The following is a 26468-nucleotide window of genomic DNA, read 5'->3' as shown; positions in this document are numbered from 1 at the left end:
TAACAATATAGGCTGCATGACTTCAGTGGTGCATGGAACACAAAGGAAAACATTTTAAGTCATAAGATCATATTTTTATTGTGTGTAAAAGAACATTTTGCTGACTTTAAACAATTAAAATGCATCAGAGCTCCAATGCAGCATCTCAAAGCTTACTATTAACAGATATTTAACCAGCATAAATTCTATCTTATGAACAGAACTGTGACCTGTGAATTATGTCACATGGCTTTGCTAAACATATAGTGGTAAATATTCCACTTCTGTGCCCGTGAATAGGTGGATAATTGTGGGCTGGTGCATGCAGAAACAGAACTTATATCCCACTCTCAAGTAATTATGAGGTGAATTTAAATTAGGAGCAAGTTTCAGTTGGGCCGGGGGCAAGGTGAGAATCAAACCCATCTGACATCATAAGGTTGAGGCCTTGGCTATTTTAACATCCGGGCTTCATTGAATCAACCTGCCGGCCATCTACTCTCCCGGAACAGGAGTCAGCTAGTCAGCTTCAGGTAGGTCAAACTCTGATTGCCCTGCTCAGTGGCTGTCCAGATGGCATTAGCTAGCTTTTCAGTACCATCTTACAGAGGAATGGAAGCAATCTAACACTATTTACTTTATCATGACCCTTCCTAATCTCAAAGATATCTAACTGGTCTCCCCTCAATTTTTTCTGCTCCAGTGAAAAAAGGTTGTGCAAAAAATGTTTTAAAAACTTGCAATTGGTGAGTAACAAATAACATTTTAGCAGACACACTTAACTATTCCCTGATCTATCCCATTTGTATAGTTTGCTATTTGAGCTACAACAATCAATAAGGGACAAACAATATACCAGATAAATCTTAGACTATCACGGAAAGTTTCAGCGTCAAATTGTTTTCTTAATCCAGGAAAGGTATTTATTTGAAAGTCGCGTGTAAACACCAGGTTTTCTGGGTTCTCCACACTTGCATCCAAAAGAAACAATTCCGTTGAATTTTCCATTACACAATAGTGGACCTCCTGAGTCTCCCTGAAACAAAAGTAATACAAGAAGATATCAAGCAATCAGATTCTTTTTACCAGCTGTGTGTCTGTCACTGTGGAAATGCATCGCCCTGTTTAAGAGACTCCAAACCAAATTAGGAACAGAAGAATTGCTAAATGAAAAAAGACCATCGTCCATCTAGTTCACCATCGAACCATCCTGGTCATATGATACAATGATAATGGAGTTGTTGACTAATCATAGCACCCTATGTATTAGGATAAGAGAAGTAGCGGCAGGGATAGTGGATGCATTGGTTGTAATTTACCAAAATTCCCTGGATTCTGGGGAGGTCCCAGCAGATTGGAATCTGCAAATGTAACACCCCTATTTAAAAAAAGAGGTAGACAAAAAGCAGGAAACTATAGACCAGTTAGCCTAACATCTGTGGTTGGGAAAATGTTGGAGTCCATTATTAAGGAAGCAGTAGCAGCACATTTGAAAAAGCATAATTCAGTCAGGCAGAGTCAGCATGGATTTATGAAGGGGAAGTCATGTTTGACAAATTTTCTGGAATTCTTTGAGGATGTAACAAACAGGGTGGATAAAGGGGAATCAGTGGATGTAGTGTATTTGGACTTCCAGAAGGCATTTGACAAGGTGTCACATAAAAGGTTACTGCACAAGATAAAAGTTCACGATGTTGGGGGTTATATATTAGCATGCTTAGAGGATTGGCTAACTAACAGAAAACAAAGAGTCGGGATAAATGGTTTATTCTCGGGTTGGCAATCAGTAACTAGTGGCGTGCCACAGGGATCAGTGCTGGGACCCCATCTATTTACAATCTATATTAACGATTTGGATGAAGGGACCGAGTGTAACATAGCCAAGTTTGCTGATGATACAAAGATGGGAGGAAAAGCAATAGTGAGGAGAACATAAAAAACCTGCAAAAGGACATCGACAGGCTAAGTGAGTGGGCAAAAATTTGGCAGATGGAGTATAATGTTGGAAAGTGTGAGGTCATGCACTTTGGCAGAAAAAAAAATCGAAGAGCAAGTTATTATTTAAATGGAGAAAGATTGCAAAATGCTGTAGTACAGGGGGACCTGGGGGTACTTGTGCATGAAACACAAAAGGATAGTATGCAGGTACAGCAAGTGATCAGGAAGGCCAATGGAATCTTGGCCTTTATTGCAAAGGGGATGGAGTATAAAAGTGGGGAAGTCTTGTTACAATTATACAGGGTCACACTTGGAATATTACGTACAGTTTTGGTTTCCATATTTAAGAAAGGATATACTTGCTTTGGAGGCAGTTCAGAGAAGGTTCACTAGGTTGATTCCAGAGATGAGGGGGTTGACTTGTGAGGAAAGGTTGAGTAGGTTGGGCCTCTAATCATTGGAATTCAGAAGAATCAGAGATGATCTTATCGAAACATATAAGATTATGAGGGGGCTTGACAAGGTGGATGCAGAGAGGATGTTTCCATTGATGGGGGAAGACTAGAACTAGGGAGCATAATCTTAGAATAAGGGGCTGCCCATTTAAAACTAAGATGAGGAGGAATTTCTTCTCTCAGAGGGTTGTAAATCTGTAGAATTCGCTGCCTCAGAGAGCAGTGGAAGCTGGGTCATTGAATAAATTTAAGACAGATAGACAGTTTCTTAACTGATAAGGGAATAAGGGGTTATGGGGAGAGGGCAGGGAAGTGGACCTGAGTCCATGATCGGATCAGCCATGATCATATTAAATGGTGGAGCAGGCTCGAGGGGCCGTATGGCCTACTCCTGCTCCTATTTTCTTATCTTCTTATGTTCTTATGATATTAGCTTGTAGGGTTATTTGGATTCAAGAGAAAAAAATCCCAGCCCCCTGTGGCAAGTCTATCTGTCCAGGTCTCAGCAATAAGCCAAGTTGGCCAGTCAATTATTAGAAGCAGCCTGGATTATTGCCAACCTAATTGTCTCGGGCATCAGATTATTAACCTTGACACAGTGGATCAATTTAGTTCCAATCGTAAGCAGCTTAACTTTGGGTTCAGTTTATGAATTCAATTCAATAAAAGTATTAAAGCTTACATTAAAAGAACATTTTCCACAAAGATATTTGCAATACTGATGTTCTATTTCACTAATATTTGTCAAGGAAAGTTGAACTCCACTAGAAAGTTTTACCAATGCACAGGAAACCTGATTGGAGTGTCAAGCTATTTTTGGACAACCAGTACAACAAAATAACTTGTGTTAGATGCAGATTGTATCGTACTGAATGTCATTCACACAGGGCTTACATTCGCTGTGTTATTGTAGGCTATTGCTGGATGTAGCTTTCTCTTTTACATGCGGTATCAGATCCCCTTTCTCCAATAAGAACTAGAACTGAGTAACTTCTTTACTCAGAGAGTGGTGACAATGTGGAACTCGCTACCACATGGAGTGGTTGAGGCAATCAGCATAGATGGATTTAAGGAGAAACTAAATAAGTACATGAGGGAGAACAGATTATGTTGATAGAATGAGATGAAGTAAGGTGGGAGGAGGCTCGTGTGGAGTACAATCACCAGCATAAACCTGTTTAACTAAATAGCCTGTAATTCAATATATAGTAACACTTCCAGCACAGCTCCAGTGTGAATAATCAGTCACTTCCCAACAAGGAGGAGGCCCGTCAGTTTAACATCAGTAATAGGGAAGATGCTTGAAAGAATCATAAGGGATGCAATATGTGAATACTTGGATAGAGAGGGACATATTAGGGACACCCAACATGGCTTCATAAAAAAGAGGTCATGTCTCACAAATCTAATTGTTTTTTTGAAGAAGTTACAAAGTTGGTGGATGAGGGAAGCCCAGTAGACATTGTCTACTTAGATTTCCAAAAAGCTTTTGAAAAGGTACCGCACAAGAGGCTTCTCTATAAGATCGGAGCCTCTGGTATTAGTGGAAATATACTGAGCTGGTAGAGAACTGGCTGGCAGGACGCAGGCAAAGAATAGTTATAGATGGATTTGGATCTGTTTGGAGACTGGTCACCAGTGGTGTTCCGCAGGGATCAGTGTTGGGACTGTTGCTTTTTATTATTTTTATTAATGATCTGGATTCAGGGGTTGGCGGCACAATTTGCAAATTTGCAGATGATGCCAAGATCTGTGCGAGTGCTAGAACTGTAGAAGAGGCTCGTCTGATTCAGGCAGATCTTAATGTGTTGGGACACTGGGCTCAGGACTGGAAAATGATATATAACTTAGATAAGTGCAGTGTTATGCATGTGGGCAGGGCAAATGCTCAACATTCATACACCCGACAGGGAAAGGCATTAAAGATGGTGGCGATAGAAAAAGCTTTGGGCATTATAGTGCATACATCCTTAAAGATACACGAACAATGCCGTACAGCGATAGCTAGAGCAAATAGGGTGTTGGGATGTATCCATAGGACAATTGAGTATAAGACGAGGCGTACTGTTTTGTCCATGTACAAGACCTTAGTCAGGCTGCACTTGGAATACTGTGTACAGTTTTGGTCTCCTCACATGGTGGGTTATATTGAGGCACTGGAAAGGGTGCAGAAGAAGGCCATGAGACTAATTCCAATTCTTAAGCATCTTAGTTAACAAGATAGGTTAAAAGAGTTGAGACTCTACCTTAGAGCAGGGGGGATATGATTGAGGTTTATAAGTAAATGAAGGGAATAGACAGTGTTCCAACTGATCATTTATTTCAATTAAATAGGTTGGGCAGGATCAGAGAGCACACATTTAAGTTGTATAAGGCTAGATCTAGATTAGATGTCAGGAGATGGTTCTTCTCACAGAGAAGAGTAGACCTCTGGAACAAGCTGCCCTCTCATGTGGTGGATGCAGACTCACTGAATTCCTTCAAGCAAAAGGTGGATTTGTTTCTGGCTGTGGCAAAGATGAACTCTGCCAGAAGGTAAGTACTGCAGGGAATTTAATGGTCAGAGTAATCTCCTGGACTAGTTTCGATCACCTAGATGAGTCGGAGAGGAATTTCCCAGATTTTCTTTCCCAAATTGGCTATTGTGTGGGACAGGCTCGATGGGCCAGATGGTCTTTACCTGTCCATCATTGTTCTTATGTTCGTAAGTTCGCAAGACATGCCAAGATCAATCTGCTTACTAAGTGTGAAAATATCTTCAACTACTCTGATAATTTTAGCTTTTCATAAAATAACATTTTGCAGATGTTAAATAACAACTATTGTACTTAAACATCAGTCAGAGTTTACTGCAAGGTCGGAAAAGAGCAAGAGCAGAAAGAAAGACTGGCATTTATAAAGCGGCTTTCAAGGCCCCTGGACGTACCAAAGTGCTTTGCAGCCAATGAAGTACTTTTTAAAATGTTGTCACTGTTGTAGTGCAGCAACCAATTTGTACACAGCAAGCTTCAACAAACAGAAATGTGATAATGACCAGATGATCTATCTTAGTGATATTGACTGAGGGATAAACATTGGCCAGGACACCGGGGATAACTCCGGAGGTCTTCTTCGAAATAGAAACATAGAAACATAGAAAATAGGTGCAGGAGTAGGCCATTCAGCCCTTCGAGCCTGCACCGCCATTCAATAAGATCATGGCTGATCATTCCTTCAGTACCCCTTTCCTGCTTTCTCTCCATACCCCTTGATCCCCTTAACCGTAAGGGCCATATCTAACTCCCTCTTGAATATATCCAGTGAACTGGCATCAACAACTCTCTGCGGCAGGGAATTCCACAGGTTAACAACTCTCTGAGTGAAGAAGCTTCTCCTCATCTCAGTCCTAAATTGCCTACCTCTTATCCTAAGACTATGTTCCCTGGTTCTGGACTTCCCCAACATCGGGAACATTCTTCCCGCATCTATCCTGTCCAGTCCCGTCAGAATCTTATATGTTTCTATGAGATCCCCTCTCATCCTTCTAAACTCCAGTGAATAAAGGCCCAGTTGATCCAGTCTCCTCATATGACAGCCCAGCCATCCCTGGAATCAGTCTGGTGAATCTTTGCTGCACTCCCTCAATAGCAAGAACGTCCTTCCTCAGACTAGGAGACCAAAACTGAACACAGGTGAGGCCTCATTAAGGCCCTATACAGCTGCATTAAGACCTCCCTGCTTCTATATTCAAATCCCCTAGCTATGAAGGCCAACATACCATTTGCCTTCTTTACTGCCTGCTGTACATGCGTGCCCACTTTCAGTGACTGATGAACCATGACATCCAGGTCTCGTTGCACCTCCCCTTTTCCTCATCTGCTCCCATTCAGATAATATTTTGCCTTCGTGTTTTTGCCCCCAAAATGAATAACCTCACATTTATTCACATTATACTGCATCTGCCATGTATTTGCCCACTCACCTAACCTGTCCAAGTCAGCCTGCAGCCTCTTAGCGTCCTTCTCACAGCTCACACCGCAAACTTGAAGATATTACACTCAAAAAATTCCAGAAGATTCGTCAAGTATGATTTCCCTTTCATAAATCCATGCTGACTTGGTCCGATCCTGTCACTACTTTCCAAATGCTCTGCTATTTCATCCTTAATGATTCATTCCAACATTTTCCCCACTACTGATGTCAGGCTAACCGGTCTATAATTTTCTCTCTCCCTCCTTAATCTAAATCGTTAATGTAGATTGTAAAGAGCTCGGGTCCCAGCACTGAGCCCTGCGACACTCCACTAGTCACTGCCTGCCATTCTGAAAAGGACCCGTTTATCCCGGCTCTCTGCTTCCTGTCTGCCAACCAGTTCTCTATCCACGTCAGTATATTACCCCCAATACCATGTGCTTTGATTTTGCACACCAATCTCTTGTGTGGGACTTTGTCAAAAGCCTTTTGAAAGTCCAAATACACCACATCCACTGGTTCTCCCTTGTCCACTCTGCTAGTTACATCCTCAAAAAATTCCAGAAGATTCGTCAAGCATGATTTCCCTTTCATAAATCCATGCTGACTTGGTTCGATCCTGTCACTGCTTTCCAAATGCTCTGCTATTTCATCCTTAATGATTGATTCCAACATTTTCCTTACTACTGATGTCAGGCTAACCGGTCTATAATTTTCTCTCTCCCTCCTTTTTTAAAAAGTGGTGTTACATTAGCTACCCTCCAGTCCACAGGAACTGATCCAGAGTCGATAGACTGTTGGAAAATGATCACCAATGCATCCACTATTTCTCGGGCCACTTCCTTGAGTACTCTGGGATGCAGACTATCAGGCCCCGGGAATTTATCGGCCTTCAATCCCATCAATTTCCCTAACACAATTTCCCGCCTAATAAGGATATCCTTCAGTTCCTCTTTCTCACTAGACCCACTGTCCCCTAGTACCTTCGGAAGGTTATTTGTATCTTCCTTCGTGAAGACAGAACCGAAGTATTGGTTCAATTGGTTTGCCATTTCTTTGTTCCCCATTATAAATTCACCTGAATCCGACTGCAAGGGACCTACGTTTGTCTTTACTAATCTTTTTCTCTTCACATATTTATAGAAGCTTTTGCAGTCTGTTTTTATATTCCCAGCAAGCTTCCACTCGTACTCTATATTCCCCCTCCTAATTAAACCCTTAGTCCTCCTCTGTTGAATTCTAAATTTCTCCCAGTCCTCAGGTTTGTTGCTTTTTCTAGCCAATTTTTATCGTCTTCCTTGGCTTTAACACTATCCTTAATTTCCTTTGTTAGCCACGGTTGAGCCACCTTCCCAGTTTTATTTTTACTCCAGACAGGGATGAACAATTGCTGAAGTTCGTCCATGTGATCTTTAAATGTTTGCCATTGCTTATCCACCATCAACCCTTTGAGTATCCTTTGCCAGTCTATTTTAGCCAATTCACGCCTCATACCGTCGAAGTTACCTTTCCTTAAGTTCAGCACCCTAGTTTCCGAATTAACTTTGTCACTCACCATTTTAATAAGGAATTCTACCATATTATGATCACTTTTTCCCCAAGAGGCCTCGCATAACAAGATTGCTAATTAGTCCCTTCTCATTACACATCACCCAGTCTAGGATGGCCAGATCCCTGCTTGGTTCCTCGACATATTGGTCGAGAAAACCATCCCTAATACACTCCAGGAAATCCTCCTCCACCGCATTGCTACCAGTTAGGTTAGGTTAGCCCAATATGTAGATTAAAGTCACCCATGATTACTGCTGTACCTTTATTGCACACATCCCTTATTTCTTGTTTGATGCTGTCCATGGGATCAGTTACATCCAGCTCAGAGAGCAGATGGGGCCTTGGTTTAACGTCTCATCTGAAAGACAGCACCTTCAACAGTGCAGCATTCCCTCAGTATTCCACTGGCGTGTCAGCCTAGTTTTTTGTGCTCAAGCCTCTGGACTGGGACTTAAACCCTTAACCTACTGACTCAGAGGCGAGGGTGCTATCAACTGAGCCACTGGCTGTCACACAAGAATATAATGTTTGACTCAATAGCTGCCTCCGTCAGCTGATTAAGACAATGATTTTTTTTTTAAATTGAGCTAGCTGGTCCCAATCAGCACTGTGTTAGGTTTGACATTGCTGTGCTTGGGTTTGACAGGCAAAAATTGGCTAGTGTTCCCTCTTCTGATCACGATATAATAGCGCCTGCTGGAAGTGCATGTTGTGAACTCTGTATAAGGGCCATATTGAGCTTGATTGGTGAAATAGCCTGCTATCACTTATTGTATAGGTTCACATATGAAGAATGATCACTTGGACAAGGTACTTTGAGGGCATCCAGTGGCCACAGAATTGTAACCCAGCGAGAAATCAATATATCCAGGAGAGGATCAAAGGGGAAAAAAGTTGACAGAACGATAAAGAAAGGATTTTTTTTGTTTCAGTGACATTGTGTGCAAGTGACATGGCATTTTTACCATGCAATGCCGTATTCTTCATAAAGTGCATTGCCACCTGCCACAGTAGATGATAAACAACTTTGCTGAAGATTAATACCTCTTTATTAGCAAAAGGTATATAAAGGCTTTATAACTGCTGTGTGCTTCATTTTGATGGTTTATGATGTTGTTTGAACCTCCATTACTCAATATTAGAAAAAGAAATGCCATAGCCAATGTTAATGCTGTAAGTGCAGACGACTGGACCTGCACTGGCTGTAGATGGGATGTGTGAGATCCAATTAGGTCTCTGCAGAGCCATTGCTTGTTGCTTTCTTCTGTGCAACATTGCATGTTGTAGCTAATTGCAAGCTTCTTTGTACAGTTACTGAAATGCAAAACAGATGAACTGATAAAGTGCAAGATGGATGAACTGACATATCCAGCACTAGGTCAGAGCTTGGTTTGCCAAATATTTTTTTTGTTTGGAACAAGGAGTCAATACCTTCAGGAAAGGAGGGTAGGGGCAGAAAGTGGACCAAAAAAGCAACTAGCTTAATCTCAAGTAGTAAAGCCAATATATGTCTAGCACACTCTGTCCTCAGCATGAAACTGCAGTGACCCTGATGTCTTGTTTAGAAACCACACATTTTTAACACTTTTTCAGATAAGCAGCAGATGAAAATTAAATGTCAGGATTGCTGCTATCACAAAGAGAAGGTGCAGTGGCAGGACCTGAGGTTAGATGTCCTGATTAAACAACAACAATTTCCTTTATGAATCACCTTCAGTAGAGAAGACTATCTCAAGGCACTTCACAGAGGTATAAGAAAAATAACTGATGCCAAGCCAAAGAAGAAGAGATTAAGAGAGGTGAACGAGGTTAGGTTTTAAGAAAAAACTTGTATTTAGGACTGCATAATGTCCCAAAATGCTTTACAAATACTTACATAGCAGGAATCTCTTGCTCCTTTTTTGTCACCAGCACAGAGCACGTCTTTTGTTATTGCAGGGTGATAGGCGTAATATTCAGAACACAAGTTCCTGTCTATGATGGTTACATTCACTTGTTGCAGCTTGTCTGAGATCTTCCCATTTCGAAATCTGGTAAACCCCCAACCTGTAACATTACACATGGCTCCATCTTTGATATCCATTTCAGAGTTAGGTAGGTTCAGTACATTCACAAACTTGTTCAGAGTCGCTGTGTCGTTAAGCTGGAATTACATTTTTAAAAGAACATATTTCATTTACTCGTGTAGCTTTTTCAAAGACAAACCCATCTTTGATTACTGGGCGTGTTTTAGATTTTGTAAAATTATGTTATTTGCAAAACACAGGGGTAGCTATTGAGCCAGTTTTGAACAGCCACTGCATAATTGTGTGCTGTTGTTTATTGTTGCAATTTATTCCAAAGAAAAAAAATGAAACATTACACAGGTTAATGCTAGGTTTTGACTTGTACTATATTAGCAACAGTTGCCCAATACTTCCATCAGTTACTGAACACATTTAGGTTATATACTCACTATTAGAATATTTCAATACAAGGACCAGCTTTTAAAGTGATTATTCATAGTATTTGTTATTGGAAAGATTAATTTCTTATTTTGTTTTACAAAAAATTATACTTGCAAATGTTTGAATTGATTGCTTTGACTTCTAACAGCAGATATTTTTCAAAATGGGAGCCTACATTTCCAATGTGGCAGGCAGGCAGCACGTACTCATTATGAGCTGGAAGTGCGCTGCCCACCACATGGGTAAAAGCAAAGAAATAGGACCGGGACTCGTGCCTAAAACTGGGGTTATGTCTTTTGCAATACCGAGCCCAATGCCTGTTTGAGGATACATCTACAAAATTGAGTTGCCCTGAACACAGTGGGTGCCATGCTGGCTACCTTCAGGAAAGCCAGGTCTACATGCAGCCTGACAGGCAGTCCTTAAGAGACCTGACACAGGCAGCTACCAAAGAAGTAAGTTTATTAAAAATACTTACCTGAGTGTGGAGCCAAAAGCATCAGGAGTGCTCCTCCTGGGATGTCACATTAAATCATGAGCCTCTGCGGGCCACTGCTCATTCCTCTTTCCTGTACACTACCTCGTTACCCCACTCCCTCCCACTTGCCCTCCCTTTCCCGGTCACGCCTCACAATCGCATCCCCTTTAACGACCTGCCTGAGGGCTGCTCTAGGTGACCCAAAATTCAATTCTACCAGCAAGCTGCCTCGGGATCTCCAGCAGGTGTCCGCCGCTCATCGGTCTCATTTAACCGAGGCCTGCGGCTCATTATCAGGTGCGCCTCGAACCCACTCGTTCTGGTACTGGGATCATTCCCTGCACCCACTTAGTGACTAAAGGAAGATGCGGACAAATTTCTAAGACATTATAATCAGAAACAAAAAGACATTATAATAGTCTTACCTGAAGAAGCATGATGTCATTAGTGTTTAATTTTGAGTTATACAAACTATGTGGGATCATTCTCTTAACGGCAAATATCTGCTTTCCATCGCCTTCATTTGAAAGTGAGTGAGCTCCAAGAACTACTCGGGTGTTTTTCAATTTACTGTTATTGTTGTAAAATGATACAAAGAAAATCAGGTTAGTTACTTTCACTAACATTTTCTGTAGTTCAGATGGCGCTGTAGGATGAATGACTGAACCAGACAATAATAGTACTGAGACTTGGGAAACATACAGTCACCTTCACTTTATTGCAATCACAATGTGCGATACTAATATCAAATGTGTTAAACGTGCTTGTATGCAAATTCGCTGTCCTCTGATTTAATGAAAGTGTTAAATTGGGCTAATACCTTTGTTTAACAGTCGACAAAGGAATCTTCTACACAGTTATTGCTTACTAATATTTCATAATGTGATTTCACCCCCACTGATTTTTAAGCTAATGGTGGTTTTTGCAGCCTCCTCTCTCGTGTAATACAGTAATTAGATGTGAAGGTTTGTTGTAAGTGGGGATCAATGCAGAATCTAAATACAACCTAGGTTTAACTGGACTTCACTGAACTTATTTTCAAATTTAAATAAGATGCTGATGTTATTGCTCATTGTGCAGTTTGGTGTAGATGAAATGAAAGTGAAACTAAATTAGTGTAGAACAGTTTTCTCCACATTGCAAGCTTACTGAAGTAGGCTGATATAAATCAAGTTCTTAACTGGATAGGGAAATCTGTTGCTGGTCTTGGCTCAGCCCTGAAACTACTTGAACTTTTTTCACATATGAGAGCCAATGCTCTTTCTTTGCAGTTGAAAGTGGTAGTACAATTGTAATTCTCATGCTTTGAAGGCATTAAGTTAAGCCTTCATTTCTCACCCAGTGTTATAGGTTATTCAGTTTTCTCATGTAAGCTTTGCAATTTGATGACGAGTATTGTTTGTTGTTACATTTACAACTTGCATTTATATAGTGTCTTTAACTTAATAAAATGGCCCAAAGTGCTTCACAGAAGCCTTATCAAACAAAATTTGACACCGAAGCACAAAGGGAGATATTGGGACAGATGACAAAAAACTTGGCCAAAGAGGTAGGTTTTAAGGAGTGTCATAAAGGAGGAGAGAGAGGCAGAGAGGTTTAAAAAAGAAAAAAAATCTTGCATTTATATAGCGCTTTTCACGACCACCGTACATCCCAAAGCACCTTACAGCGATGAAGTACTTTTTGAAGTGCAATCACTGTTGTAATGTAGGAACCACAACAGCCCATTTGTGCATAGCAAGCTCCCACAAACTGCAATGTGATAATGACCAGATAATCTGTTTTTAGTGGTTGATTGCAGGATAAATATTGGCCAGGACATTGGGATAACTATTTCTTCACTATTTCTGCTTCAAAATAGTGCCGTGGGATCTTTTATGTCCACCTGAGAGAGCAGACGGACCCTAGGTTTAACGTCTCATCCGAAAGACGACACCTCCGACAGTACAGCCCTCCCTCAGTACTGCACTGGAATGTCAGCCTAGATTTTTGTGTCTTAACTTCCATACAGTCATACAATCACAATAACTCCTATGAATTCCTGGGTTCTACTCTGTACTTGGAAACAGACTTTTAGTCTGCCTATCATTCCTCGAGACTTACACTTACTGGTAATGTCCTGCAGCCTCATGGGTTTAGGAAGGGAGGCCCGGTAACAGCAGAAGGACAGGCTGAGGTGACAGTCAATAGCTGATGCGCTTCAGACAGAAAGGCTGGGGAGTGAGCAATAGGTCAGGTGGAAGGTAGGGTTCCAGGGAAGGGTAGCAGGCAATGTTGGTGGGAGGCATTATTGAGTTAATTCATGACTTCTTCATTGTTTTCCCATGTTTGCTGGTTGGATATTCAGTGGAAAACTGAAATGGGAATTTATTTTCTTAATATCTTTTTTATTTTTCATAGTAGAATCACCATGACATGAACTTATACTGAACTAAAGATTTTGCATAAGAGATCTACTTATCAGGACAGACAGAGAGCTAGTGCTTTTTACTTTGGAATAGCATAGGCTTTGATGAGATATGTTTGAAGTATTTAAAAAAATGAAAGGGTTCGACTTGTCCAAGTGGATAAACTGTTTGAGTTAGATAGGTTAAGGAGGACCAGAGGACCATAAGTATAAATTACAAAAGCATAGAACGAGTTTAGATGCTAGAAGATACCTTTTTTCGCAGGAACCTCTGGAATAAGTTATCGGCATGTGCAGTGAGTGTGGGTTGATTGCAAGCATTCGAAAGGTAGCTGTAGCAAATCTTTGTTCAATAAAAAATATATAGAAGGGACCTGGTTCATTGGGGGATGTGTCGCCCAGACATCGTGGTCTCTTGGTGATTGCTTTATTGGACTTGTGGATCAGAGAAGAATCTCTCAGAGATTTTTCCTAAATTGGCCAAAGGATTTCCTTACTTTTTTCACTCTCCCAGGAGAATGCATAACTGCACGGGGGTGAGGAGGGAATGGAGGTGATGATATGTGTAAGTTACTGGTTAAGAACTGGGACAGTTCAGGCTCAATGGGTCAACTGACCTTTCCCTGTACTTTTTCACATGTTCATGATAATTTCTCGAAGGGATAACTTGTAATATTTTTACACACAGTAACATTACTATTTTTAAATACATTTATCTGTTGTAGCTTACCTTTGGCAGTGTGCAGCAGTCAGTACCCAGCTGGTTTTGATTAAAGCTCCTCCACACTTATGTTTATTTTGAAACTGGATGGACACCATGTAAGGTTTTGAATGGGGTACAACTTCCTGGCCTCCAATAATTTTCACACAGTTGTCTATAATGATAAAAAATATAAATAAATAGATGTTCTACAAGGGAAGGGGAAGGCTGCAGACACTTCATGATCAAAAAATCAAAGGTAATGCATTTGATTGACATTTTACACATTTGTATTTTTCTTTCATTTATTCCTTAGATGTGGACAAAACTGGCAAGTAGTATTCATTGCACATCCTTAGTTGCCCTGAGGGCATTGAGTCAATCACACTTGCCTTATATGTAGGCCTGCATCCTGCAAATGCCCTGGGAGGACAGACACACCACCGTCAGTGTTCTCGATCAGGCCAACATACCCAGCATTGAAGCACTGACCAAGCAAATACTCATATTTTTGATGATTTAATTAATTACAATCACCATACGTGTGGAATAGACAAATCACTTAAACATATACTAGACATGGGAGAACAGCTATGTGATTAAAACAATGTAAGGTTTCTACATTCATTTAATATCCCTGGCTCTGCATCACCTACTGGCCAGAAACAGCAGAACTTTCTACTGCAGAGATCTGCTCATAGGGTCTCGGAAAATTAGATCTAAACATTTTAAGCTTAGCTTCAACTGGTTGCAATTCTACTGCCTTGAATTGGCCTCACACTGGCCCCAAGTTTCCACACGCTACAAAACGGGCGCCCCTCCGAGCTGGGTGCCTGTTTTTCGCGACGAAAACGGCGCCTGAAAAAAAACGCGCTATTCTCGAGCACCCTGCAGCTCCATGGCAGCTTGGCGCGGTGCCCAGGGGGCGGAGCCTGCCACTCGCGCCGATTTTGTAAGTGGGAGGGTGCGGGTACTATTTAAATTAGTTTTTTTCGTGCCGGCAACCCTGCGTGTGCGCGTTGGAGCGTTTGCGCACGCGCAGTGTGAAGGAAACATTGGCACTCGGCCATTTTTGTAGTTCTTTGTAGCTGTTTAATTTTTGAACATTTTTTAATAAAAGCACATTGCCATCAGCACTGAGGCTTCTTGCAGCAGTGAGAAGGCTGCAGGAAGCCTCAGAAAGTTGAGGCAGCCGTTTCCCGACGGCCTCCCCCCCCCCGCCGTCGGGAATGGCTGCTGAACTTGTGAGGCTTCCTGCAGCCTTCTCACTGCCTCCTCCCCCCACCCTGCCATCGGGAACGGCTGCCTCCTCCCTGCCTCCCCCCCGCTGCCGTCGGTCGGGCCCTCACTCCCTCCCCCCCCCCGCCCGCCGTCGGGAACGGCTGCCTCCTCCCTGCCTCCCCCCCCTGCCGTCGGTCAGGCCCTCACTCCCTCCCCCCCCCGCCCGCCGTCGGGAACGGCTGCCTCCTCCCTGCCTCCCCCCCCTGCCGTCGGTCGGGCCCTCACTCCCTCCCCCTCCCCGCCCGCCCGCCGTCGGGAACGGCTGCCTCCTCCCTGCCTCCCCCCCCTGCCGTCGGTCGGGCCCTCACTCCCTCCCCCTCCCCGCCCGCCCGCCGTCGGGAACGGCTGCCTCCTCCCTGCCTCCCCCCCCTGCCGTCGGTCGGGCCCTCCCTCCCTCCCGTTCGCGGGAATGACGCCACACGGCTGAGCTGACTGAACCTGCCTGAAACACTTTCACACAGGTAGGAAGATGGTTTATTTAACCTTTTCTTTGCTTATAAATGTTTATTCAGGTTGGATTTATTTGTATAATATTTGTATAAGTATAAATAAGGATTTATTGTAGAATTTAATGACTTTCCTTCCCCCCCCCCCACCTCATTCCGGACGCCTAATTTGTAACCGGCGCCTGATTTTTAATGTGTAGACAAGGTTTTTTCAGTTCTACAGAAATCTTCACTTGCTCCATTCTAAGTTAGTTTGGAGTACGTTTTCACTGTGGAAACCTTGAAATCAGGCGTCAGTGGCCGGAAAAAATTCTGTTCCAAAGTGAAACTGTTCTAACTGACTAGAACTGCAGAAAAAAAAATGTGGAGAATTGCGATTTCTAAGATAGTCCGTTCTCCCACCAGTTGCTCCTAAAAATCAGGAGCAAATCATGTGGAAACTTGGGGCCACTATGTGCTCAAGTATCAGTTTGATGAATTTACATCAAGGCACAGTACACATTGTGCAGCAATATAAAGACAAAAGCACTTTGCATCAATGCAAAATGTGTCACAATACTGACCTATTACTGAAACCCTTAGATGTTTAGAAATATTATAATCAACCATACACAATGTACACATACGCTTCATACGAGCTTTTTTGATTTGCGATTTTCAGAAGGTTTCCAGTGTGGAGGTTAATAATAAATCTTCCAATATATCAAACTAAGTATAATAACAAATAAAAAGAAGGCTCTCAGCCAACATATAAAAGTGTTGAAACTCTATGTTTTTACTTACAGCCCGGTAGTAGAAAGAAAATAATTGTTGCAGAGCTGAACAGAGCCGGGAACAGCATTTTCATCGGTCCGTATGTGGGTGAAGACCGAGTGATAATGTTCTTTATCTTTAACACAGATTAGAGGATGTGGTTGGCCATTTATATTATTATGACTTTGAACATTTCTCAAAGGTCATGATCCTTGAAATCTAATGTGTGCATAAAATCTCAATCCAGAAACTAACTTCAAAAATAAATTATGCATTGGGTACAGTAAAGACAAAAGCACTTTGTATCAGTACAAAATGTGTAACATAACTAGTCTATTACTGAAGCTCTTACAAGTTCATAAATATTATGACCAACCATACACAATGTGTATATACATGGTAGAGAACCTATCTCATTTGGGTAGAATTGAAAGAGACAGAGAATAAAAAAATAAAAACACAGGTAAACAACATTTTCAAACTCAATAGATACAAACCCTTTGGTAATCATACCTAAATCTTATGAAAAATATGAAACTATTACTAGATTAGCAAAGCATTCATATATTACAATTAGTTGATTTCTCATAGATTTAATTAAGTAGGAGGGAGAGAGAAAATGAGGAACTACAGGCCAGTTAGCCTGACACCAGTCGTCAGGAAAATGCTGGAATCCCTTATTAAGGAAGTGGTAATAGGGCACTTAGAAAATCATAATATGATTTGGCAGAGTCAACATGGTTTTATGAAAGGGAAAACGTGTTTAAAAAATGTATTAGAGTTTTTTGAGACTGTAACTAGCAGGCTAGATAAAGGGGAACCAGTGCATGTAGTATATTTGAATCTCCAAAAGGCATTCGATAAGGTCCCACATAAAAGGTTGCTATGCAAGGTATGGGCTCATGGGGCTGGGGTTAATATATTAGCATGGATAGCAATTGGTTAACGGACAGAAAACCGGGTAGAGGATTGGTTAAAGGACAGAAAACAGAGAGTAGGGATAAACAGGTAATTTTCCAGTTGGCAGGCTGTAACTAGTTAGGTGCCGTAAGGATCAGTGCTTGGGCCTTAGCTATTTACGATCTATATCAATGACTTAGATGAGGGGACTGAGTGCAATGTATGCAAATTTGCTGATGATACAAAGCTAGGTGGGAAAGTAAGCTGTGAGGAGGATACAAAGGGATATAGATAGACTAAGTGAGTGGGCAATAAGGTGGCAGATGGAGAATAATGTGGGGAAATGCAAGGTTATTCACTTTAGTAGGAAGAATAGAAATACAGAATATTTTTTAAATGGTGAGAAACTATTAAATGTTAGTGTTCAGAGAGATTTAGGTGTTCATGCACAGGAAATGCAGAGAGTTAGCATGCAGATACAGCAAGCAATTATTAAGGCAAATAAAAAGTTGTCTTTCATTCCTAGAAGGTTGGAGTACAAGAGTAAGGAAGTCTTACTACAATTGTACAGGGTTTTGGTGAGACCACATCTGGAGTATTGTGCACAGTTTTAATCTCCTTATCTGAGAAAGGACATACATGCCTTAGAGGCGGTGCAAAAAAGGTTTATTAGATTGATCTCTGGAATGAAAGAGTTGTCCTATGAGGAGAGATTGAGTAGATTGGGCCTGTACTCTCTGGAGTTTAGAAAAATGAGAGGTTATCTAATTGACAACAACAACAACTTGTATTTATATAGTTCCTTTTATGTAGTAAAATGTCCCAAGATGTATCACAGGAGTATTACAAGACAAAAAATTTGACACCAAGCCCAAGGAGAAATTAGGGCAGGAAAGACATAGGTTTTAACGAGCGTCTTAAAGGAGGAAAGAGAGGTAGAGAGGCAGAGAGGTTTAGGCAGGGAATTCCAGAGCTTAGGGCATAGGCAACAGAAGACACAGCCACCAATGGTTGAGTGATTATAATCAGAGATGCTCAAGAGGGCATGAATTAGAGGAGCGCAGATATCTCAGAGAGGGGGATGGTGTGAGGGGCTGGAGGAGATTACAGAGATAGAGAGAAGCGAGGCCATGGAGGGATTTGAAAACACGGATGAGAATTTTGAAATTGACGGGTTGCTTAACCAGGAGCCAATGTACGTCAACGAGCACAAGGGTGATGGATGAGCGGGATATGGTGCGAGTTAGGACACGGGCGGCCAAGTTTTGGATGGCTTCAAGTTTACATCGGGTAGAATGTTGGAGACCAACCAGGAGTGCGTTGGATAATCAAGTTTAGAGGTAACAAATGCATGGATGAGGGCTTCAGCAGCGGATGAGCTGAGGCAAGTGCGGAGACGGGCAATAGGCGGTCTTAGTTATGCCGCGGATATGTGGTCAGAAACTCATTTCTAGGTCAACTATGACACAAAGGTTGCGAACAATGTGGTTCAGCCTCAGACAGATGTTAAGGAGAGGGTTGGAGTCAATGGTTAAGGAACAGACTTTGTAGTGGGGACCAAAAACAATGGCTTCAGTCTTCCCAATATTTCATTGCAAAACAATTCTGTTCAACCAGAACTGGATGTCGGACAAGCAGTCTGACAATTTAGAGACTGCGGCGGGTTTGAGAGAAGTGGTGGTGAGGTAGAGTTAAGTGTCGTCAGCGTTCTTGTGAAAACTGACGCTGTGTTATCGGATGATGTCACCAAGGGGCAGCATGTAGGTGAGAAATAGGAGGGGCCAAGGAAAGATCCTTGGGAACACTAAAGGTAACAATGAGGGAGCGGGAAGAGAAGCCACTGCAAGTGATTCACTGGCTACAATTAGATGGATAAGAATAGACATATAAGATTCTATATCCATATAAGAATAGAAACAAGATTCTGAGGGAGCTTGACCGGGTAGATGCTGAGAGCTTGTTTCCTCTGGCAGGAGAGTCTAGAACTAGGTGTCATAGTTGCAGGATAAGAGGTCGGCCATTTAAGGCTGAGATGAGGAGTAATTTCTTCACTAAGTGGGTTGTGAATCTTTGGAATTCTCTACCCCAAAGGGCTGTGGGAGCTGGGTCATTGAGTATATTCAAGGCTGAGCTAGATAGATTTTTGAAACTGAAACTGATAGGGTAGTTAGAGAGAAACTATTTCTGCTGGCTGGGGAGTCTAGGATGAGGGGCCATAGTCTAAAAATTAGAGCCAGGCCTTTTAAAAGTAAAGTTAGAAAATACTTCTGCATACAAAGGGTAATAGAAGTATGGAGCTCTTTTCCGCAAACAGCAATTGATGCTAGTTTTAAATCTGAGAGTGATTGATTTTTTATAACAATGATATTAAGGGATATGGGGCAAAGGTGGATATATGGGCCCCAAATTTCCCCAGTCGTTTAGAGCGGAGTAGTTAGATGTGGTGCGGCAACTTCGTGGGGGAAAAAACGCGCCGAAAACTTACCGGGATAATTTGGCCGTTCCTGGATCTCTGTGGTCCCATGGGTGGCACTGAGAAACCTGCGGGGGGCGGAGCTTGGGCCGCGCTTGTTCAGCACAGCCAGCAGAGGGGCAGGGCTTGGACCCGGCGTGTCCTCGCGTGCCGGCAGAAGGAAGCATGACCGTTTGTGCGTGCGCGTATGCGCAATGGGGCAGGAACTTTGGCAATCGGCCATTTAAAGGGAGAGCGTCCTCAGTGCTTCAGCAGCTTTGGCAGTGGGCTATATTAGAAGATAAGATGTGAATTGTGATTTTTGGGTGGCCGAGGGAGTGGAAAGGAGTGCTGCATAGATGCATGAAAGGTGAGAACTGTGTGTTTTCAAGATCATCTGAGTGTAAATCCAATACACCAATGACACAAGAGCGTGCAACAAGGACGAAGAACTTCTTGCATGAGAAGGTGGAGAAACTAATCACTCCCATTGAGGACAGATGGCAGGAGCTGCATATCAGTAAGAGTAGTCCCACAAAAGTTCCACCCAAAGAAATGAGGAGACGCTGGAACCTAGTTGGAGAAGAATTCTCTGCAGGGGCGAAGACTGTAAGAACTGGAAGCCAGTGTAAAAAGAAATGGCAGGATGTTGGTCAAGTAGTGAGTGTAAGTTTTAAATGGAATTGCAATTGTTACTGTGATCATCTGTATATGTCCCATCCATCAGAAGCTCACCATGTGGCAAAAATTATATTTTCATCTTTGCAGAAGAAATTGGCCCACAACAAAAGGGAGAGAACTAGAACAGTAGGAGGGCCAGAAAATCTGCGGCAACTACCACCACTGGAACCCAGGGTCGCTGCCTTGCTGAGTCGCACCTGCAGAAAAAGAATCAGCTCTGCACAAGCTGGGTCCACACGCGAGGGTGAAGGTCAATCATGAAAATGCATCGTCACCCTTCAAATCAATCTGCTGATTGGCCTGCTATGCGTGAGACTACTCATTCCACCCATTCTGCCCCCTCCTTTCCTGCTAACCATTTGACTGATCAGTTGTATTTTGCAGAACAAGAAGATAATCCTGAACATCCTGAAGATCAACAAGAAGATCCAGGTGCATCTGCTCCAGACCAAGGTGGGTGGGGGGAGAAGGGGTCCATGGTTCTGCGTTCACGGGAGAATGCTGATCGTGATATGGATCAGTCCATGGTACAGGGCATCGCTTTGCCAAACACCTCCATGAGCTCTGCTATTCCTTGGTTTCACACCTTATGAGGTTGTAGGTCCCAGTGGCGGTGGTGGAAAGCAGGTTGGAACATCCAGGGCCCCACCGTCCCAGCCTGCGCCTTGCACTGGAAGGATGCCGCTATGGAGACCCACGGCAAGGGGAAGGAGAAGCCGACCAGTCTCTCCTGAGATGCAGCCTTCATCAGATGTACATCAGGTTATGTCATTGGGTGAGGAGACCAATGCCCTTACTCGATCACTCGTGGCCGCTGTCAGTGGGGTGCATGATGAGATTGCGACACTGTCGGGAGAAATATCACCAATGAGACGGGAACTGAGGGCAGGCATGTCAGAGGGAGTGCAAATGATGGCAGAGGCCATGAGGGAACTAGCTACTACAATGGGCACACAGGCCTGAAATCAAATGCCACTCCCACTGCAATCCCCACACCAGCCTCTGTTGAGATCCAAGCCGGGCCCCCAGCCCACCTCCCCTCCCCCCCACCACCACCATCACCGACACTATGAGGATGTGCACATTCCCCGATATGTGGTTGAGAGATGGGTGCAGCCTTTTTTTGCTGTTATTGTTGTTGTTGTTGAAGTGCATTGGAAACTTTCCAATAAAAGATTTTTTGCATTAAAACTGAATCATGTTCTTTTATCACCACACAACATTTAGGAACAACAGCAAAAAAAAACATCCCTCACCCCTACAGTCATGCGTGCTTGCCGCCCCTAGCCCTGGCCGAAGGGCTAGCCGGTGCGTTCTGTAGTCGGCAAGGCAGGACTGCTCTATTTTCAGTAGCTGATTTATCTTTCCTTTATTTTTGATGATGTTGTGTTGAAGTTGTTTTGATGTTGTGCTAAAGCTGTGAAGGTGTTTAGTGCTTTAGAATCCTCTAACTCACCTTCCCTCGCTCTATCTTTGGCTACCTATTCTGATTTCTTAAATGTAGGTAAGGTTTTTCAGTGCCTACAAAAGTGGCCACATACATTGGCCTAAGTTAGTTTGGAGTAACTTTTAGCTGGCCAAATTTGCTTCTATGGCCAAAACTGGCATAAGTGGCTGGTCACGCCCCCTTTTGGAGGAAAAAAATGAAACTAAAAAAAAACCTAACTAATTGACTTACACTGCACGACAAAAAGCGGCGCAACTCCTGTGGAAATTTGAGCCCATCGGGTTAGGTCACAGATCAGCCATGATCTCGTCGAATGGCGGAATAGGCTGAAGAAGCTAAATGGCTTACTCCTGTTCCAATGTGGTATTTTTCATGCCCATACTCTTCAGCAGGTAAACCTTAAAATATTATATGGGATTGTCTCTGTTAGGGTGCAATAGGTGAACATTTACATTGGGTCCTTACCTTATAGGAAGGAAGAATACACTTACCTTCACATTTCATCTGATGCCATTGAACTTCTCATTTGCTTCCAAATATGGTGAATCCTGGAGTGGCATTCACTGAATTAGGTACCTCTATCTATAGGGTAGCTCATCCAAAATTCTGCTGCTTGTAACCTATTGCATCAAGCCCCACCACTCTGTTCTCGCTGCCCTATATTGACACCTGGTCCCCTGACAGCTCAAATTAAAAATTCTGATCTTCCTGTTTATATCCTTCAGGGCTTCCTCATCCTTATTTCTCTAATCCCCCAAAACTCATTTTACAGTGGTCTCTTGTGCATCCCCCTCCCTTTGCCCCACCATTGGCATCCATCCCTTCAGCCACCTAGGCCCTATGGTCAGGAATTCCCATATTCCTCTCCTGTTTTAGAATCCAGAGAATCCCAAGCCTGGAATTTCCTTGGTCCCTGGAGAAGCCCAGTGTGATGTGGCATACCATGGCATAGATGGGCCTCATCCAGGTTTGGGGTTCCAAGCCAGAGAAGGGTGATTTTTCTTTCTATGTGGCTTCTTACACAGGATGGGCGGGGTGAGGGGTGCCTCTGTAAGGGGGCCTCCTAAAGATGTAGACACCCATGTAAATGAGATGCTCTACTGCAATATGGCACAAATGAATTTCAACTGCTTATGTAATGTTCACACATGGATGGTGCTCTTTTATCCCGTGGGTCTTACATAGTTTAGTTCAAATTAACAGTCTGAAACAGTTTATAATTAAAAGTGAATTAAAAATTAAAAATGTTTTACTGCAATTTTTCCTCATTAGTCTCTGACACAAAGGCAGCACTCTGCTCCTCCTGCTCCTTATAGAATCATGCAGCACAGAAGGATGCCATTCAACCCATTGTGTCTGTGCCAGCTCTTTGAAACAGCTATCCAATTATTCCCACTCACCTGCTCTTTCCCCATAGCCCTGTAAATTTCTCCTTTTCAAGTATTGATCCAATTCCCTTTTGAAAGTTACTATTGAATCTGCTTCCGCCACTCTTTCAGGTAATGCATTCCAGATCATGAAACTTGCTAGGTAAAGCAATTATCTTAAGTCTGGTTACCAATCCTCCTGCCACTGAAATAGTTTCTCCCGATTTACTCTCTCAAAATCACTCATAATTTTGAACACCTCTATTAAATCTTCATTTAATCTTCTCTGCTCTAGGGCGAACACCAGTGAAGATAACTGAAGACCCTCATCCTTGGTACCATTCTGGTAGATCTCCTCAGCATGAAGGTAAGCTAACGGAAAGAAATTTACCTTTTTGTTTGGCCACAGCAAGAACGGGCAAAACTGAGAAGAGCTTTTCCTGGTGCATGCTCTGCTCAGCGCTGACCAATTTTCGAAAAGGACGCATCAAAAGATGTTTAGTGGTTTAAGGTTGCTAGGGATGCCTTAATATTGGCCAAGCCAAAATGGCATTGGACATATTGCAGCTCCCTTACATTGCGGAACATAACTCCTCAAAATTGGACCTTCCCCTGCCACCATTTTGGGTGCAATGAGTTCCAATTTCTCCTCCTGTGATAAGTCTGGATAAGTCAAATTTCAGTTGACTTGGTTCTTGATCTAGTTTTGTGCAATCCTTAGTTTTCATAAAAAAATTACACTGTAGTTATATCATGTAGGATGAACAGAAATGTTTCACTGCAATAAACTTTTTATACCAAAAATAATGAGGGGAGAGCGGGAGTCGGGTCGGTGTCGGTGTCGGCGCCGGTCCGGAGGCGGGGGGGGGGGGCGGGGGGGAGCGGGAGTCGGGTCGGTGTCGGTGTCGGGTCCGGTCCAGAGGCGGGGGCAGGGGAGGGGGAGCGGGAGTCGGGTCGGGTCCGGGGGCGGGGGGGAAGCGGGAGTCAGGTCGGTGTCGGGTCCGGTCCGGAGGCGGGAAGCGGGAGTCGAGTCGGGTCGGGAGGAAGCAGGAGCTGGCCGTGGGAGGAGCCTTATGCACGCAGACCCAGTGAGACCATTCAGCCAGGGCTAGGGGCTGCGTGCTTCGGCCCCTCCCACACAGTTTTGGGCGCCTGGAGCTACTGAACATGCGCGCCCACTGTAACGCGCATGTGCAGAGGTCCCAGCACTGTGTTCAGCGCAGGAACCTGGCTCCGCCCCCTACAGCTCCTGCTGTGCTGCGTCGAGGGCCAGAGGACCCGCAGGGAGGAGGAGAATCTGGAGGTTTTTTTAGGCGCACTTTGTGGCGCGAGAAACAGGCGTCCAGGTCGGGACTGCGCCGTTCTAGGCGCGGCTCGAAACTTGGGCCCAATATCTCAATTATTCAAAGTCTGTCAAACTGATACATGTTCAATTATACTGAGCCATTCTCCAATTCCACATTTTATCATTCAGTTTACAGAATTCTACAGCAATCATTTATGCAATGTTTGAAATCTTGGGAAAAATACAACAAAAATATTCAAAAGGCTATTTCAAGTAAACAGCAATTCTGTCATTTAAAGGAAAGGCATTGCAAATTATCCATAAATTAACCATTAGATCTGATCCTTTGTTATGTTATGGTTTTTAATCCTGATAATCTTTGTTATCCAGTTGAGGTATTTCTCAGATAAACGGGTATAGATGCCAGGTCTGGTGGGTACTCCACAGTCTGTTCCACCTGAAACAATGCCCTTGTACATGTATTTTTTGGCCTTCATCATACATAATAGTGGCCCACCAGAATCTCCCTGAAACAAAATACATTAAATGTTATTGACAAAAAAATACCTCGGAAGTATGTAATACAACATAAATGGATGTATGTTCTGAAGAAATGTCATCGACCTGAGGGTTCTCTCTCCCCAGATGTTGCCTGACCTGCTGAGTAATCCCAGCAATTTCTATTTTTATTTTATAATGCATGGATGTGTGTTGGTTTAGTTACAGAATAATTATTTTTTAAATTCTAGTTCTAGATCAACCCTGGTCTGATCCTTAAGTTTGTGTTATTTATTTGAGGATCCAGACTGTTCCCCTTATCTGGACTCCTCCCCTTGGGCCCATTAAAGTCATCTGGACTGATCTGTCCCATTTCACGCTGCACACTGACCTCCTGTCCAATGCCAAGTCCTGACTGAGCAGGGCAACGGGTACTCCTGGGGTAGGGATACACTATCTTAGCTCTGTCGCTAAGGCTGCCGCCGACACCATTGGTCTTCTAAGGGGTGGACAGAGGTTCCATCCTTCACAGACCTGACCAGGAAATCTTGAAATAGACAGGGATCCACGGCAACTGGGTCCCTCTCATTTTCCGATGAATTTTGTTGGACTCGTGCAGAAATTATGGTGGGAGTCCTGAGGAAATGTAATGCCTTATTTCTAAGTAGTTTTCTTTCCCTAATTTTCCCACCTTCCCCTCTAAAAGTAGCGATGTGCTGGGGTAGAGTTCCACGGGTCCTGGCAGCACCCCAGTATAAGGGCTAATCTTTACAAATAGGCCCAAACAATGAGTTTGGAAGGCAATTTAACTATGGAAATATCACAGCTGAACCAGACCCTGGCCTCCCCTGACATATACACATGTGAACTTTGCGGCATGGATCTGCAAATTTTGGTTTAGTACAGCAAACTTGATAGATTTTTCTTCAGGGAAACTAAGGCCAATTTAAAACATTGCTCTGTCTGTCGATCAGCCATCCCAACAGCCAGGGACCAAAGTTGCAGTCTTACTCGGCAGTAGCACCACCTATATAATTATCCTGAAGGGGAATCTTAGAGGATGTAACGAAGAGGGTGGATAAGGGGGAACCAGTGGATGTGGTGTATTTGGACTTCCAGAAGGCATTTGACAAGGTGCCACATAAAAGGTTACTGCATAAGATAAAAGTTCATGGAGTTGGGGGTAATATATTAGCATGGATAGAGGATTGGTTAACAAACAGAAAACAGAGAGTCGGGATAAATGGTTCATTCGCGGATTGGCAATCAATAACTAGTGGGGTGCCGCAGGGATCAGTGCTGGGACCCCAACTATTTACAATCTATATTAACGACTTGGAAGAAGGGACCGAGTGTAACGTAGCCAAGTTTGTTGATGATGGGAACCAATGCAGGGAGACAGAGGGAAACAAAAAGGAGACAAAAGCAAAAGACAGAAAGGAGATGAGGAAA

At 43.1% G+C, this 26468-nt stretch overlaps 1 protein-coding gene across 1 annotated transcript in view; it reads right to left on the bottom strand.

Annotated features, from left to right (window-relative positions):
• Positions 1 to 773: 773 nt before the first annotated feature.
• LOC139228902 (transmembrane protease serine 9-like) overlaps positions 774 to 26468 on the bottom strand; it is a 38820-nt gene continuing 13125 nt past the window's right edge. The window contains exons 4-10 of the mRNA XM_070860402.1: positions 24853 to 25045; positions 23463 to 23605; positions 16417 to 16522; positions 13937 to 14081; positions 11225 to 11369; positions 9751 to 10017; positions 774 to 1015 (exon numbers count right to left, since the gene is read on the bottom strand). Coding sequence (XP_070716503.1) covers positions 872 to 1015; positions 9751 to 10017; positions 11225 to 11369; positions 13937 to 14081; positions 16417 to 16522; positions 23463 to 23605; positions 24853 to 25045 — 1143 coding nt within the window. The 3' untranslated portion in view covers positions 774 to 871. The remainder of the gene's footprint in view (positions 1016 to 9750; positions 10018 to 11224; positions 11370 to 13936; positions 14082 to 16416; positions 16523 to 23462; positions 23606 to 24852; positions 25046 to 26468) is intronic.

Source organism: Pristiophorus japonicus, chromosome 2 (genome assembly GCF_044704955.1).
Source record: "Pristiophorus japonicus isolate sPriJap1 chromosome 2, sPriJap1.hap1, whole genome shotgun sequence".
NCBI lineage: Eukaryota > Metazoa > Chordata > Chondrichthyes > Pristiophoridae > Pristiophorus > Pristiophorus japonicus.
The sequence above is the reverse complement of the archived record's forward strand: the minus strand, read 5'-3'. Positions and strand labels throughout refer to the sequence as shown.